Source organism: Aythya ferina (genome assembly GCF_964211825.1).
Source record: "Aythya ferina genome assembly, chromosome: 1".
NCBI classification, from domain to species: domain Eukaryota; kingdom Metazoa; phylum Chordata; class Aves; order Anseriformes; family Anatidae; genus Aythya; species Aythya ferina.
This window is the reverse complement of record NC_140296.1, coordinates 152643635-152659013: the sequence shown is the minus strand read 5'-3', so window position 1 is coordinate 152659013 and position 15379 is coordinate 152643635. Positions and strand designations below refer to the sequence as shown.

At 53.5% G+C, this 15379-nt stretch overlaps 1 protein-coding gene and 1 long non-coding RNA gene across 2 annotated transcripts; one reads left to right on the top strand and one right to left on the bottom strand.

Annotated features, from left to right (window-relative positions):
• The first annotated feature begins 2103 nt into the window (after nucleotides 1-2103).
• SOX10 (SRY-box transcription factor 10) lies at nucleotides 2104-12234 on the top strand. Its single transcript, XM_084528186.1, has 4 exons — nucleotides 2104-2256; nucleotides 3434-3874; nucleotides 9055-9320; nucleotides 9721-12234. The coding sequence occupies exons 2-4, from the start codon at nucleotides 3465-3467 to the stop codon at nucleotides 10434-10436; spliced, it is 1392 nt and encodes a 463-aa protein (XP_084384312.1). The 5' UTR covers nucleotides 2104-2256; nucleotides 3434-3464; the 3' UTR covers nucleotides 10437-12234.
• On the bottom strand, nucleotides 11672-12846 carry LOC311440833. Its single transcript, XR_014695610.1, has 2 exons — nucleotides 12764-12846; nucleotides 11672-11852 (listed from the first exon to the last, which is right to left on the bottom strand). It is a non-coding gene; the product is annotated as an uncharacterized lncRNA (long non-coding RNA).
• Between the last annotated feature and the right edge of the window lie 2533 nt (nucleotides 12847-15379).

Below are 15379 nucleotides of genomic sequence, written 5' to 3'. Positions count from 1 at the left end.
CCATTGAAACCCTACTGAGCAGGGTCCCCTGCTCCTGTCTCTTCTCCTGGTCTCTTCTCCTCCTTCTCTTTGCGTCCTCTCACCTCAGCTGAAGAGAAAGCATCACACCTCTCCCCGTTGCCCTACAGGTGTGGTCTTCCACCGCTCGCTCTCCTGTCTCTCCCTCTTCATAGCACGAGGGAAGAGATGCAACACGGATGGAAAAGACTTGGAAAAGGGTGTGTGAGCATGCACCTGCAGGCAGTGTTGCAAGGGAGAGCTGGGAATAGGAAAAAAAAAAGGCTACACACAGGGAAAGAGAATTCAGAAAGAGGAGGCAGAAGCAAAGGAGACAAAAAGCAACAACTAGAGAAAGGCAGAATGGAGAAAAAAAAAAAAAAAACAAAACAAAAAAAAAAAACAAAAAAAAACAACCACAAAACAAAACCACCACCAACAACTTTGCCCACCATTTAAACACGTGGAGACACTGAGTCTGCAGATTGCAGAAATTGTGTGTCTGGTGTGTGTTCCTTTAAGCCAGGCCCATACATTTTGGGATGTCCCTGTCGGGGGCCAAGGCACCCACAGCTCTTCCAACAAGGCATGGATGGGACCTGGCAGGTGGCAGCAGCCCCTGATGGGGACGGCGAGCAGAGGGACCAACGTTAGTCCACAGCCCTCTGGATTACTGAAGTTCCCTCCTGATTTACTCCTTTTCTTGCCACAGTTGAGGGTGGGGGACTGAGACACTCTTCTCCTCACCCAGACCCTGAGGACATGTAAGAAAACATCAGTCCCGCAGTGCTTACTCTGCCTCCGGTGGGCCAAGGACTTCCACTGGCTTGGGAGCTGGAGGAGTCTCCTGGTGGGAGAACTTGCTCCATACTCTAAGGCACAAGGTTCACCAGCTGCTGCTTTGGTTGAGGAAGCAGGAACTTGTCTTAATTTGCTAGGCTTTCCTTTGGGTTTTCACAGCATCCAAGAAAAAGCCACCCACATTTCTTTCTTCCAAAGGGAAAAAGGCATCTTGTGAGGAAGAGCATCTGAGCGCCTCTTTTTCTGGAGCGGGTGATGATTAAGAAAAAGAAAAAAGGGAGAGCACTTAAGAAGTTGTTACGGGGCAGTGCAAGACCACACAGACACCTTTAAGCACCTCTGCCTGCCACAGGTTTGATGCCGTTGACATGCAGCCATTCCCACTCTTGGTCCCATTCTGTAAAGACTCCTCAGTGGGCTCTAGTGAGGTTTTCCCTGGAACCACCCCATAGTTTCAGAGCTACGTTCATAGGGAAATGGTCCTATGCTGTCAGCGAGGTCTACAAGGGCAGCAGCCAGCCCCACAGCTTTGCTCTGAGTGTGTTAGCTCAGGTGCTCAGCACCATCCTTGGGACTGGTCCCTTTATGCTTCATGTGGTACCAGCCAGGGTTTTTGTGGGATCTTTCTAACACAGTCTGTGAAGAACAAAGAGTTGCTACAGGAGCTGGAAACGCTCTGGAAATGCCTTGAGGTTGGTTCCCCGGGTCACAGCTGTGCACCCAGACGTAGCACTGAAGCTCCTTCAGGTTGGGTCTCCAGTGAGGGGCTGGGGCAGGAGCTGGCTCTATCTCACCGCTAGCTCTGGAGGACCTGGGGAGGTCGTCCGATTCTTATGGGTGACCTCTCATGGTTACGGGGTTGGTGCTGCTCTTTGACAGCCTGATGAGAAAGGACCTAATGTCCTTCATTCTCAGGACATTACTGACCTCCTGCAACATCCTGACCCCGGAGTCCTTGGCCAGCTTGTTGCAGCGCACTGGGGTCCCCATCAGACCCCGTGACGGGGATAAGGGATGTCGGGACCGTGGGGGCCACCATGCCCTGCAAGAACAAGGGTGATGCTAGGGGGAAGAAGGGGAGCCCAGCCACATCCCTCCCTGCACCCAGCAACCCCAATCTGCTGGGGGTTTCATTCTCCATCCTTGATCTCTGGCCAAGCAGCCAGCGCTGGTGGAAAGTGGGGAAGGCCGAGGTGGGGTGGGGGGCTGCCCGCGTCCCCTCCCCAGCGGCCTGACCGTGTCCTGGCTCTGAGAAACGCTTGGCTCCACCTTCCGCCCTTCCCTCCCCCGGTGCTAAGCAGCAAAGCCAGCGAGAGGCATCCAGCCGGGGTATTAGAAAAAACCAAGCCTCCCTCCAGGAATGGCACTCGCCTGAGCGCCTCCCCGGCAGCGCACCCCGAAGCCGGAGGGAGAGCAGGGGGGCGACTGGGACACCGCAGCCCTCGCAGGATTGGCAACGTAAGTTTTCCTACCTGAGCTCCCTGGCATGCACACACACATTCACTCTTTTTTTTTTTATTATTATTATTATTTTTATTTTTTATTTTCCCTACTTTCTGCCACTTTTTCAATTTCCCCAGCAAAGCGCCGTGCCACCCTCTGCAAGCGGAGCGACAGCAGCCTTAGCTCCCCATTGACTTTTTCAGCTAAACCAGAGGCACGCTCTTCTAAAACTTCTTTTTTTTTTTTTTTTTTTCCTTCTTTTTATTTCTGGCTGGGGGTGGGGGGGGGGTTGGATAAGGAGGCCTTTATTTTCAGAGCCTTTCTTTCTCAACGAGGGCAGCGGCTGTGCCGTGGCAGGGACTTTTAGAGGTGACTGCAGGCAGCGAGAGAGGAGGGGTGCGCGGGGCAGGCAGCTCGGCTCCGTGGCTTCTCTCAAAGTTCAACTTCACGTGTGCTTGCATCTGAATATCTGTATGTATGTGGTGCACGTATATCCCCACGGACGTGCGTGGGGATGCGATGTGGATATATTTTAAGTCTTTGCTGTGTGAGCAGTGGCCGAGGGACGGGGTGTCCCCACAGAGGCACTTTTCGCTGCCTGATGGTGCCTTGTGTCCCTGGAGGTGGCCAGGAGATACGAGACGTGTCCCTTTGGTTTATCAACATGGTGCTGGTGCCCCCCTCTTCCTAGGCATTGTGCTGGCGATCCAAGGCATGGCTTCAAAGGAAAGGGGCACCTCCTGGCACAAGTTTTGTGGCTGTTCCCCCGGTCCTGCTCCCCGTGGGGAGCTGTGGCCGGGCAGGAGGCTCCATGCTCCCTCCTCTGGGGTCCCCAGACCCCCTTGTCCCACTGGCCCTTGGCACAGCTGGGCAGCTGCCGTAGGCCCCTCTGCAGACACCAGCTTGGGACGATCGCAAAGATAGGAGCTCCCAATTAATTGGGGCCCCGGCCCATCCCCACCCCCCTCGATCACGGGTTTTGTGGTGTGCATGGCAATTGCTTTGCTTGTGCTTTTATCAAGCGGCCCCTGTCTCGTGGTCAGCTCTTCGGAGAGCGCAGAGTCCCTGTTGGATTTGGCGGTCGCTTTTCCTTTTCTCTCTTTCCCCTCGTTTTTTTTTGTTTTCTTTCTTTTTTTTTTTTTTTTTTTTCCTTTCTTTCCTTTGTTTTTGTCTTCCTCCCTCCCCTCCCCAGTGAGAAGAAGGACACCGAGAAGGAAGAGACCATGGCCGACGACCAAGACCTTTCAGAGGTGGAGATGAGCCCAGTGGGCTCCGAAGACCACCACTGCCTCTCGCCGGGACCCTCCATGGCATCGGACACCTCTCCTCACCTCGCCGGCTCCGGGAACGGAGAGATGGGCAAGGTCAAGAAGGAACAGCAAGACTCGGAGGCGGACGACGACAAATTCCCTGTGTGCATCCGCGAGGCGGTCAGCCAGGTGCTGAGCGGCTATGACTGGACCCTGGTACCCATGCCCGTTCGGGTCAATGGAAGTAACAAGAGCAAACCCCACGTCAAGAGGCCCATGAACGCCTTCATGGTATGGGCACAGGCTGCCCGGAGGAAATTGGCTGACCAGTACCCGCACCTCCACAACGCTGAGCTCAGTAAGACCTTGGGGAAGCTCTGGAGGTAAGAGCGGGCGTGTGAGTGGGCTGAGGCCCGGAGGTGTCCTGGAGTGGAATATGTAGGCAGGAGGAAGGATGGGAATGGGGTGGGATGGACGGGGTGTCCCCTGAGAAAGTTTTTTTCCCCACAGGGAGCCTCTTCCATAGTGGCTGGGGGAACGGGGCAAGAGTGGCTGTTATACCCTATATACATAGGGAAGGATTCCTCAGCAGAGCTCACCTCCACCCCAGATGGAGCCCATGCCTCCCTTTTCCACCTGTTTCCCTCTAACTTTCCCTCTTGTTCCTGACCAGGACGCTCATCCTGGTCCTACCTGACTGTCAGGGGAGACCTTGCCTCCTTGGCTCACCCTCTGTTGGGCAAAGTTTCACATGAACAGAAGCTGGGCTGAGCCCCGTCAGGCTTAACTCGCTTGTGGCTGCCCTGAGCCTGTTTGATCTCGGGTCCCCACACCAGCAGGGGTTATCTTCTGTGCAGCACCACAGAGCAAGCGGGAAGCAAAGACATGGCTGAGGAGGAAGGATGAGGGCAGAGAGACAAGGGTTGAGCCACCCACCCGTCCTTCCCAGGTCAGTCCTGGTTTCGGCAGGCCATGCAGGTGCAGCGAGGCCCATGGTGGGGAGGGGTGGGCAAGGAGAGCCCCTGCTATGAAGGGGTCCCACGCGTGCAAGGCTGGCCATGCCGCTTCATGCCCGTCAGGCCATTCCTCCCAATAACCCCGTTGACTTATCACAAGCACTTTCTGCTGCATGCCCCCTGCACCGACCAACACTTATGATGGCCATCGGCCTCCTGTGAAGAAACCCTTTCATTCCCTCTCCCGTCCTGACAGCATTGCATGGGAGGAAGCCCTCTGCCTCAGACGGGCCACGAGACATTTTTCCAAGCAGAACTGGAACGCGCCCTGTCCAGTAGGTCTCCTCCTGCCTCCAAACCTCCCTGCTCATGAGGGAGAACTGAGCCCTTGAGCACCAGTTGCTCCCTCTGCTGTGTCCCCCCATTTACGCCGACCCGCCAGTGTCTGCTGTAACTCAAGCAAGTGGATTGCTTTGGGAAGCTGAAGGCAGAGGTCTCCTCTGATGCTCTTTCCGCTCCTTCCCGCTTTGTTCCCCGATGCCTTCATTTTCCTCTGCCTAGCCTGCTGCTCCATCCTTGGGCTCTGCTGCCAGCCTCTGGACCGCAGGCAAAACTACGATGCGCAGCGCTCAGCCTCCTGCCTGCTCTTTTGCCCCCACCCTGGTAGCCCACAGGTTCGCTCTGTCCCCCCCACATTTTGTTGTATCAACTTGGCCATCTCCACCTATTATCACTGTGGTGTCCTCTTCCATTTGTGCCAGTATGAACTGATCTCCTTCTTACACTTTGCCCCCATTGTTCTGCTTCCCAGCTCCCTCTGGCTCCCCTCACCCGCATCTCCGCATCCGAATCCACCTTTTTTTTTGCTCCCAGAGTGTTATTTCAAGCTATCATTCCCTCGTTGCGAAATACTGCCAGATTTTAGGGCAGCGGCCTCCCTTCGGACACTGCGTTTCCTTTGAAAGCAGAGCAGAGTGGTTAAATCCCTCCACAGCTGCCGTGGGAAGAGTGCACGGAGACGCAGCCCCCGGCCCGTGGTGACATTTGTGCACCCGAGCTGGAGCCGTGGCCGTCAGGTGATGGCTGAGGTTCTGCAGAGGGCCCCGGGTGTTTCGTAGGGCCTTGTGCGGCCAGAGAGTGCGTGTGTCACACGGAGGAGCTTGCAGGATCAGGCCTGGGGCTGTGGCTGTCGGGTGCCGATGGCTTTGCTGGGACACGGATCCTTCCCGAGTCTTTGCTGCTAGGGCAGACAGCGGCGGTCGGAGCTGTGCCAGCCCATACGGGACTGTACCACCAGGGTTATGGGTGCAGCAGCATCTGAGCTGGCTAGGACGACGTCTAGGTGTCTTTCTGTTAGGGCTGGGGGCAAATAATAGGTCACAAAAAGTCCAAGGGAGGTGGCCTGAAGGTTTCCAGGCTTGCAGCCCTGAGCCAAGCCTTTCAGCCCAGTGTGCAGTTGGATTTTCCTCTCTTTAGGTTCCTGCTGCCCCCAAGGTATTGCAGCTACGTGCCAGTCTAACTGCGGGCAGCCCAGCTGAGCTCTGGCTTAATCTCAATCACTTCACAAATGCAGTTGGCAGGTCCCCTGCAAAGGGACCTGGATGATTACAGATCATCTACAAAGCGACCGCCCAAACCCAACAGCCGAAATCACTAATTGCTTTGGAAAAGAAGAGTGGCAAACTGCGTTTCCATATGGGTGGCTGTGAGCTTGTACACGTACAGGCTGCGTTAGCGGTGCAGGGAGCGAGAGCTGGTGAGCACGGAGGCTGCCGGCAGAGCTTTAAGCCAAATATATGCACGGTGATGGGTAGGGATGGCAGAGCCTGGAAAATCTTCCTGAAGGCCGATCCAAGTAGTTTTTCTACTAGAAAATCTTAGTGCTGGGGCCCCTGGTTTGTGTCCACTTGGGATGGGAAAGATGTAGGCGAAGAAGCGAAGGCGCTAAAATGGAGGGCGAGGGGAAGGGGAGGAGGAGAAGGGAGGGTTTCCATGCTTGACGAAAGCTCGCCTTGGCTGCTTTCCTTCCCTGGGGTGGGATGAGGAACAGCTCTCAAATGGAGGCCGGCTGCTGAAAATGTCGGCATGACTCTAAGCCAACACGCCAGCCAGCACCGTCTCTGGGGCCGAAAACAAGCGGGACATGAGAAGAAGGGGACAGCGGGGTTGTTCCTGGGGACGAGGAGACCCGATGAAGGGACTTTTTTATGGGGGTGGCAGCTCGCTCGTTTTCTGCACCCCACCTCACCAAGGAAACGCGCCCGGGACAGGGTGATGCCCATGAAATCCGGGGCTGTGGACATCCCCATTCCCACCACGCCGACTCATTGGGGGCGTTTGGTGCTGGGGTGGGTGGAGAGGGCTGTGGTAAGCCCCACGAGGGCTTTGCTCCGTGATCCATAAGTTCTCTGCCCGTGCGAGATTCCTGTGCATTATCAACAGGGGAGCGTTGGGGGGCGGAGGGGGAGGGCAGGAAGCGAGTGAAATCCAAATCCCCCAAATCTCCTGGCCTTTGCCTGCTCGCACCAGTTTCACTTTGCTAAAGCCGATTTGAGCTCTGATCCCAGCGGGAGGGAGGAGGGAGCAGGGAGGCTGGGGAAGAAGACAAAGGCACGGGGAGTGGATGTCCCGCTGGCCTGCTGGTGGCACTGCTAGCGGGCGGCTGTCAAGGGGAGAGGAGAGGTGATGAGGAGACCAGGCACAGACCAGAGGGCAGGGATTTGACTCCTGCATAGACACGGTTGGATCTGGTTCAGGTCATCCATGAGGCAGATGAGGAAGGTTGAGCTTCGGCCTTCACTGCTGGCCTCCACTGGAAGTTTACTGATACATCCAGCAGATCAAAGCTGGATGTCCGGCATCCAGCCTCTTGCTCCATGAGGTGCTTCTGTAAAAGGAGACGTTTTGTTCCCAACCACAGCAAGTTCCCAACTTCAGCACCATCTATGTTGGCAGTGTAGAGAAGCCCGAGCCCAGCTGCCTTGTAGTGAAGGGCTGTAAGGCTGCAGAGTTTGCCTCCGTTTCTTCACCTCCCATGGAGAAGGGGTGTCCTCAAGGTGTGAGGTTGCCTCCCAACCCTTGATGCCTCCAGAGGTTAGGATGGCCAGACAGGCTGTCCCTTCAGACCTCTTGGGCAGCCTGGAGCAGGGCTGGCTGAAGGATTAGAGCCCTCCAGGACGTGTGAGCGTGGTGTACAGGGGCAGGAGGGAGACAGGAAAGCTGGTGCTGGATTCATGGTGGCTCAGTTGCTTTAATCTGCAGGATTAAGGCAGCGGAGGAATGCGGCGTGTGGCTGCGACCTTCTCAGGCAGCCTGGAGTGAACCCAGGTCAGCACTGTAAGGTGCTCCAGGCCACGCCACACACCTTCTGGCTGATGGGCAGGGGGATGCACAGGGAGCACTGAGAAACTTCAGTTTCTCAGGCCTTTTCTTCTTCCACAGTGCCTACAGTTTAGCAGAATCACTTGCCTTTTAGCACTGAGGGCTTTGGGGTGCCTGAGGTACAAGTCACAGGAAAAGACTGACCCCTTCTGAGAGCACTGGTTTCTGCTTGGAAGCAGGTTGACCCTAAGTCACAAGGATATTTGAGGGAAAAAAAAATAAAAAAATAAAATTAAACTGAAGCAATTCCAATTGAAGCTGCTAAAGCCCTGAGCAACCAGATCGTTCTCATCTTCAAGCTTTCTGAGCTGCCCTGCCTGCACATTTTACAATTTTCTTGGAGATCCTATCTTAACCAGAGCAGCTCATGATCTGGCAGGAATACAGAGAAGGAGCTTACATTTCTACAGCCTTTAATCTAGAGACCAAAGCTCATCGATTTGTACACGGTCTAGCAATGTAGAAGCTATTTTTTTTTACAACTACGAGGCTACATTCAAGAAGGGTTGGGCATTTGTGTTTCAACCTTTTGCATTATCCCCATCTACAGCGAGCAGGAGCTCCAGGAGGAGCAGGATACACCATTTTCCTCCTAATTTTTTTAGGATATTGCAAGAGGCTTAAAGGCCCAGCGAGCTCCAGGCAGTAGCTTGGGTGGAGACAACACCAATTACTACCATTTATGTTCAGTAGAGTCTCAAACTCAGGGCAGAGCCCACAAAAAGGCTTAAATTGGAATAAAAACAGTCTGGGGAGGAGCAAGAGACATGGAAGGCAGCGGCATGGGTAGTAAGGATAGGCCACGCTGCCATCGTTTGAGGCCTGCTCCCAGCTTCCCTTAATTTGCCCTAAATCTTTGAAAGCAGCTTTTCCGGCCTTATTTTTCACAGCTGGGAAAGGCTGTGTTTTCCTTTGGGGGTGAAACTAAAATGCAAGTGAGGCTGTTGAAGTTCCTGAGATGTATAATGCAGCTGGGGAAGGGGCACCCAGCGCTGGCACTGACCATGACAGTGAGTTTTAATGCTGACAATAAACGATGAGGAGGAAAATATTGCTGTCTCCATTGAATCACTCCCAGCTCTCCCTGTTATTCTGGGAAATACCCTAAAATGGGGCAACGCCCCGATTTATATGCTGTGTCCCGTAATTGTGTGTATTGGGATATTTTTTTTCTCAAACACCTGCCCCTCTCCTTCCCCTCTTCTTTACCACCCTGGTCCCCGCAGGCTGCTGAACGAAAGCGACAAGCGCCCCTTTATTGAAGAGGCGGAGCGGCTGAGGATGCAGCACAAGAAAGACCACCCCGACTACAAGTACCAGCCCCGTCGGCGGAAAAACGGCAAGGCCACGCAGGGCGAGGGCGAAGGCCAGGTGGAGGCGGAGGCTGGCGGGGCTGCCGCCATTCAGGCCCACTACAAGAACGCCCACCTGGACCACAGGCACCCTGGGGAAGGGTCGCCCATGTCCGACGGGCACCCAGAACACTCCTCAGGTGAGTCCCGGGTCTTTGTGAACCCACTGGCAGGTTATGGCCAACGGGGAGGCTCAGGAAAACAAGCCATCGCTGTAAAAGCCGTAGTGGTGTGGTTCACACCTCGCTCACAACCCAGCAGACTGCTGGAGTCACTGGTATGGGGCCATGCCTGAGTTTCATGGCACTTACATTCCTCTTCTCCGGTGGGGTATCATTTTACCCTTCCTTGTTTTTGGCAAGATGATATAAAAATATTTGTTCTTGGCTGGCCATTCGGTGGCTCCCCCTCCACCGAAGTCTCAGTGCAGTTGCTGGCATACTGGGAGGAGCGGAGCTGGCCCGTGGAGCTGCCCAGGTTGAAAGCAGTAACTCACCTTCTCCCCTCTCTTTCCTCCTCAAAATGTTTTTCACCTTGCAGGTCAGAGCCACGGCCCCCCCACGCCTCCCACCACCCCCAAGACCGAGCTGCAGGCAGGCAAAGCCGACTCCAAGCGGGAAGGGCGCTCCCTGGGGGAAGGGGGAAAGCCCCACATCGACTTCGGCAACGTGGACATCGGCGAGATCAGCCACGAGGTGATGTCCAACATGGAGACCTTTGACGTCAACGAGTTCGACCAGTACCTGCCGCCCAACGGACACGCTGGCCACCCAGGCCATGTCGGGGGCTACGCGGCAGCCGCGGCCGCCGGCTACGGCCTCGGGAGCGCCCTGGCTGCGGCCAGCGGACACTCAGCCTGGATCTCCAAGCAGCATGGGGTCTCCTTGTCCGCCGCCACGTCACCGGTGGTGGACTCCAAGGCCCAGGTGAAAACGGAGGGGTCCACCCCCGGAGGTCATTACACCGACCAGCCCTCCACCTCCCAGATAGCTTACACGTCCCTGAGTCTGCCCCACTACGGTTCGGCCTTCCCCTCCATCTCCAGGCCCCAGTTTGACTACCCTGACCACCAGCCCTCGGGACCCTACTACAGCCACTCCAGCCAAGCCTCTGGCCTCTACTCTGCCTTCTCCTACATGGGACCTTCCCAACGTCCCCTTTACACCGCCATCTCTGACCCTGCACCCTCCGTGCCACAGTCCCATAGCCCCACACATTGGGAACAGCCCGTCTATACGACTCTCTCCAGACCGTAGGGAATGGGGAACGGTGACCGAAGCAGCGACGGAAAGGCTCCGAAGAATCAGCACAGGCAGAAGAGCCTCCGAACTCCGAGGTCACTCAGTGCCACCATCCAGCCACCAAAACCCACTGAGTATCTGGAAGTGCCTTTCTTGACCCCGGCTATCGCTGGCTCACCCGCCTCGAGGAAGGTTTTTCGCCCTTTCGCCCTTTACCGATTCCACGCAGGCCATGCCACTGGCTTGCAACACCTTATTGGCCTTCTAGATGAGGAGGATTCAAGACATGGAGTGACTGGTCCGTGGTGGGCTTCGTTTTGTGCACCCTGGACTTAAGAGAAGAGAGACTGTCCTTTCCTTCCCCTCCCCAGACTCCTCCAGTGAGTTAGCAAGCGTTTCCAAAAGACCACACCGGCCAACTCTTTGTCACCTGCTGTGGGGTGAAGGGTGGCTGCTCAGCCGTGGTGAACATGTTGTGGGAGGAGGAGCAGGGAGGACGGCACGGCCGGCTTCCTTGCGATCAGCGTTGTGCAGCAGTCCTGCCTAAGATTCACACATGCATGAATCTCGATCCCCGTTTGAAGACCAACTTACGCTTGCTTCCCCGCTGATTTCCACGACTGCGCCCTAGCTTTTCTCCCCGCCTCTTCTCTCCATCCTGCCTCTGTTTAATCCCACGCTCCTTCCTGCATGGATTATTTTATTTTATTTTTTTGTAAGGCTTGACTGAACAATGCGTTGGACTCAGGAACTGCATTGTCACTCTTAGCCTTTCTCATATCATAGCCTGTGTGCGCGCGTGTGTTTGTGTATGGGGATGCAGGAGAGGTGGGGCAGGACCTGTGGATCATTAAGGTGCTGTGAGTGAATCCTCCTGTCTTACAATTACTTTATATCGTTCACTTGTGTCTGGTATTCCTGGCATCTCAGTCCTTTCTAATCTCTTCAGTATCCTCAACAACCTCTGAGCAAACCTAGTCCTTGCTCTTCCAGTGCCTGCCCGAAAGTGGAGGCACCAAGAAAGCTACTGTGCACTCGCCAACACCCAGAGGCAATTGCAATACTCACTTTGAACCCCTGCTCCGAACTCAGGCTGATGGGGTGTGCATCCCTGCTCGTTTGTTCATCACATATTGCAATCCATCAACGCCTCCCTCCTACCTTCACTGAGGATGGAAAGATGAACCTGTGGCTCTAAGCGAGGTAGATACGCACCCAGTTTTGGATGAATATAAAGAAAACAAGCCTGGTTAGGTGCAGAAGAACTCATTTTTGCCTCTGGGCTTCGAACTGGAAGCAAGCAACTCTTGCAGTCTGATCAACCCTCTTTTTTTCAGCCCAACGCCTGAGGACAGTCTGCTGACTTCTCCTTTGACACCTCCAGGACTGGGGTGGTTTGCCATGCCAGGGAGTGAATTGGCACAGAAGTTGCTGCAGGAAAAAAAAAAAATGACTCCTGGCAATTGATCACAGAGAAGGGACCTTCCAATGGGTAATCCAGTCTAGAAAGAGAAAATACTTTGACCAAACATGGACTGTGATCCGTGCCGCTGTTTCCCTCTGCTGTTATGACTGTCAGATGCCCTTCCTGCCTCCCTTAGCTATGGATGACTTCTCCTTGTGGTGTCTGAAAAGATCATGTAGAATGTTTGCTCCCTGTACGCATGTAACCTGTTCAAGCCCTGTCCCCTTATTTATGCAAGTAGCACCTTCCTCCCCCAGCTCCCTTCCCCCAGTCTCTACGCTGTCCTAGCACCATTAACTCTGCATTAAACATATGGAATAATAAACTTAAAAGTTTCATTTTCATGTCTCTGGAGTTTTTTGACCTCTTTCATGAAAGCCTCTTTTTTTTCCCCCATCAGTAAGTCTGTCGTGTGTCACTACCACACTGCACGGATCCCGTGCACAGCTTTCCTCTGCCTGTCGCTGAGAGGACACCGGCAGAACTCCAGCTGGCTTACTGCACTCCTTCATGGAGATGAAACTCTTCTGTTCCAACCATTTCCAGAGTGAGAGATGCAGTAATGCTGAATTCTGTTCCTGTGACCTTAAGAAGCGCACTATTTTGCGTATTTCACCCAAGAATTTCTTAGCATCATTATTAATTCTCTCCAGAAGAGGCATGTGGGGTTTCTCCTCCATTCCTCATCTCCACGTGGCCATTATGTACCTTCATAAAAAACTTCCCCTCTTACATAAACTTGTGGATTTTGGAAGTGTTTTGGAACAACCAATAGTTTGTAGAAACTCAACGAACTCAGCCTCTTGCCTTCCACAAGTAAGAATTTAAATACACTCACACACACACACAATATATATTCAAGAATAGAAGTACGTACCTCAGCTGTTGAGGAGGACATCCTGGGTGTAGTCAGGTCCTAGGAGACTACCTGAAGATGTTCGGAAAGAAAATGTACAGCAGATATTGGTCTGCTTAAGAACTTGTCTCAAGGTCAATGGGATCAAGGTAGGGTTTCAATTAACACAGAGACTCCACAACAATTAAAAATGGATTCCAAAGGCTTCAAAGCAAAGACACGTGATCTATCCTGTGATTTTGTGTTCACTAGACACTTAATGGGTGAGTAAAATAAGCAGGAGGTCTACGAACTCCTATTTAAATGATAGTTTAAATAGGAGTTCCTATATTTAAAGCTTTTTAAAACTCGTGGCACTATTTGGATGAAGTCCTATATAGGGCCAAGAGCATCAGCAGCAGAACAGCTTAATGACATTTAATGTCAGTGATGTCAAGCTAAACAGTTCTGTGCAAAGTAAGTCTGTGACCACTCAGTGAGTTGGAGGAGACATCTCTACCCCAAACTACAGGCTGTGGGGAGAGTCCAGAAGGGAACTAGAGCATTGCCGAGCAGGTCAGGAGTGTGTAGGGGATGAGGGGAGCCATGGCAGAGTTAGGGATAGGACAGCTAATCCCAGGGGTGGAGAAGGGCCATGGTGTGGCTGAACAGAAGACTGGGAAGAGAAAGTCCTTGACCATACACAAGTAGCCTTCTCTGGCTCCTCAAAAAGCAAACTAAGAAAGCGATTGGGTTCCACATCAACCATCCTCCAGTGGAAGGGGGTGCCTCCTCCTGTCTAGGAGTGTCCCCACAGCGAAGCCATGGCTGAGAGACACGACACTGGTAACAGAGGGGTTAAACACTCCTCCTGCAGCCTAGCAGGAGCTGGCCCAGCATCCTTCCCTATCCCTTTAATCGTATCTGATACAGATGCGAGGCTGGGGAGGGGAGGCGGGCAGGGAACAAAGAAGCCATTTAAAAAAAAAAAAAAAAAAAAAAAGGGACAAGAAAACGACCCCCGCGCTCCATGGCGGACGCCAGAGTGATTGCACAAAGGCACCATTTCAGGGCTGAAATTTCACCGCACCAACGTGATTAAAGGATTCCATGCGGGGTGGGGGGAGAAGGCTGAAGGCCACAGCGCTGCGGATTAACCTTTTCTTGGTAAGGATGGCTGGGAGCAGGAAGCACTTGTGTTCTTCGGGGTCAACCCCCTTCCCACACCTGCAAGCATCTCCACGTTCCCTGTGACCCGTCATTTTGCTCAGGGACCCCGTTCGGCCCTTGCTTTCTCGCCTCCAAAAGCAGCCCCTCCTGCACACACTGACCGACAAAGGAAGGATGGATGGGTGGGTGCTTCTACAGGGACCAGTAGGAGAATGACAAACACGGCTGGTTATACGAGCTGGGTCCCCAAGCAGGTGGATGTGAACTCCCTCTGGGATGTGGGTGTTTGTCTGCAGGCACCGACCACACGTACAGCATGAAGAATGCCTGCTTTAAACGTGAGCACGAGCTTTAACATGAGCTGGTTGGAAAACGTCTTCCTGGACCAGTGTAAAGGAAAAAAAAAATCAACATAAAGCAGAAGCAACAGGTGCACCTTACCTTGTCTTCTCTTAAAAAAAAAAAAAAAATAAGGCAAAAATTCCAAGGGCACTTTTTAGTAAGATCACCTGCTATGAAGGACTCGGTGTATTCTGCCTTCCTCAAGCAAAGCAAGAGCAGAGAGAAGATTAAGAAATGAAAACCAGGTATTCGCTGGCTGGAAGCCCTTGCAGATTTTAACACATCCACCCAGCCCTTTTTGATCTGAGCAGGGAGCTATATGGTTTTTCTCCTCCTGGCACATCAGAGGTGAGATGGGGTTTACCTTCAGAGGGCAAATGACTGATCTGTCATCATGCTGCAGATTACCAAAGGAACTCCTTATTTAACCACTGTCGTGCCAATGCTTGATGCGCTGGGCTTCATGCAGCTGAGGTGGCTTTGGGAGAGCACCCACGGCGCATCAGAGAGGAGCTGAATGAGGAGAGAGTGCAGAACCCAAACCTACCCGGCCAAGCTGGTGGGACCGCGGCTGGCGACCGCGCTTCCGGCTGGGGCAGTGCCACTGAAAGGGGATCCCCAGCACTGATAAGCAACAGGAGCAGGGAAACAATAGGTGATTTGATGAGAGCTGCTCTACGATACTCCTGAGAAGCTCCACGGCCAGCTCTGGCCAGAGAGGAAATTGGGGGTTTCCACAGCAACCTGCTCAGGGGACAAAGGCCTGACTGTCTGGGGGGAAGCGGTGGAGGTGTCTCACACCCGTGTTTTAAGAAGGGGTAGTGGCGGAGGGCTGGAGTCTTTCTGAAGCCAAAGTACCTGCAAGACCTTTTCTGTCCAACAGTGGTTCAGCTGGCTGTTGGTCCTAGAACTGGAGAGGAGGGGCAGGTGGAGGCAGCTACTGCAGTCTTTAGCCTAGCTAAAAGGTGGAAATAAAAGAAAAACTTGGCACTTTGCTCCCTAATCTCAGTAAAACCCACACAGACCGACACAGAATTAAAGAATAACCAAGCTGATGTACAGAAATAAGGAAGGGTTCAAAAGAAATCCTGGGCATGTAGGGCAGAGATGGGAAAAACAGGTGGGGGAGAGGAAAAAAAAAATACG

What these genes read in the sequence shown, in the direction of transcription:
- SOX10 (XM_084528186.1), top strand. Translation starts at nt 3,465, where the DNA reads ATGGCCGACGACCAAGACCTTTCAGAGGTGGAGATGAGCCCAGTGGGC. An exon ending in ACCTTGGGGAAGCTCTGGAG is followed by an intron (nt 3,875 to 9,054) that starts GTAAGAGCGGGC and finishes TGGTCCCCGCAG; the next exon opens with GCTGCTGAACGAAAGCGACA. An exon ending in GCACCCAGAACACTCCTCAG is followed by an intron (nt 9,321 to 9,720) that starts GTGAGTCCCGGG and finishes TTCACCTTGCAG; the next exon opens with GTCAGAGCCACGGCCCCCCC.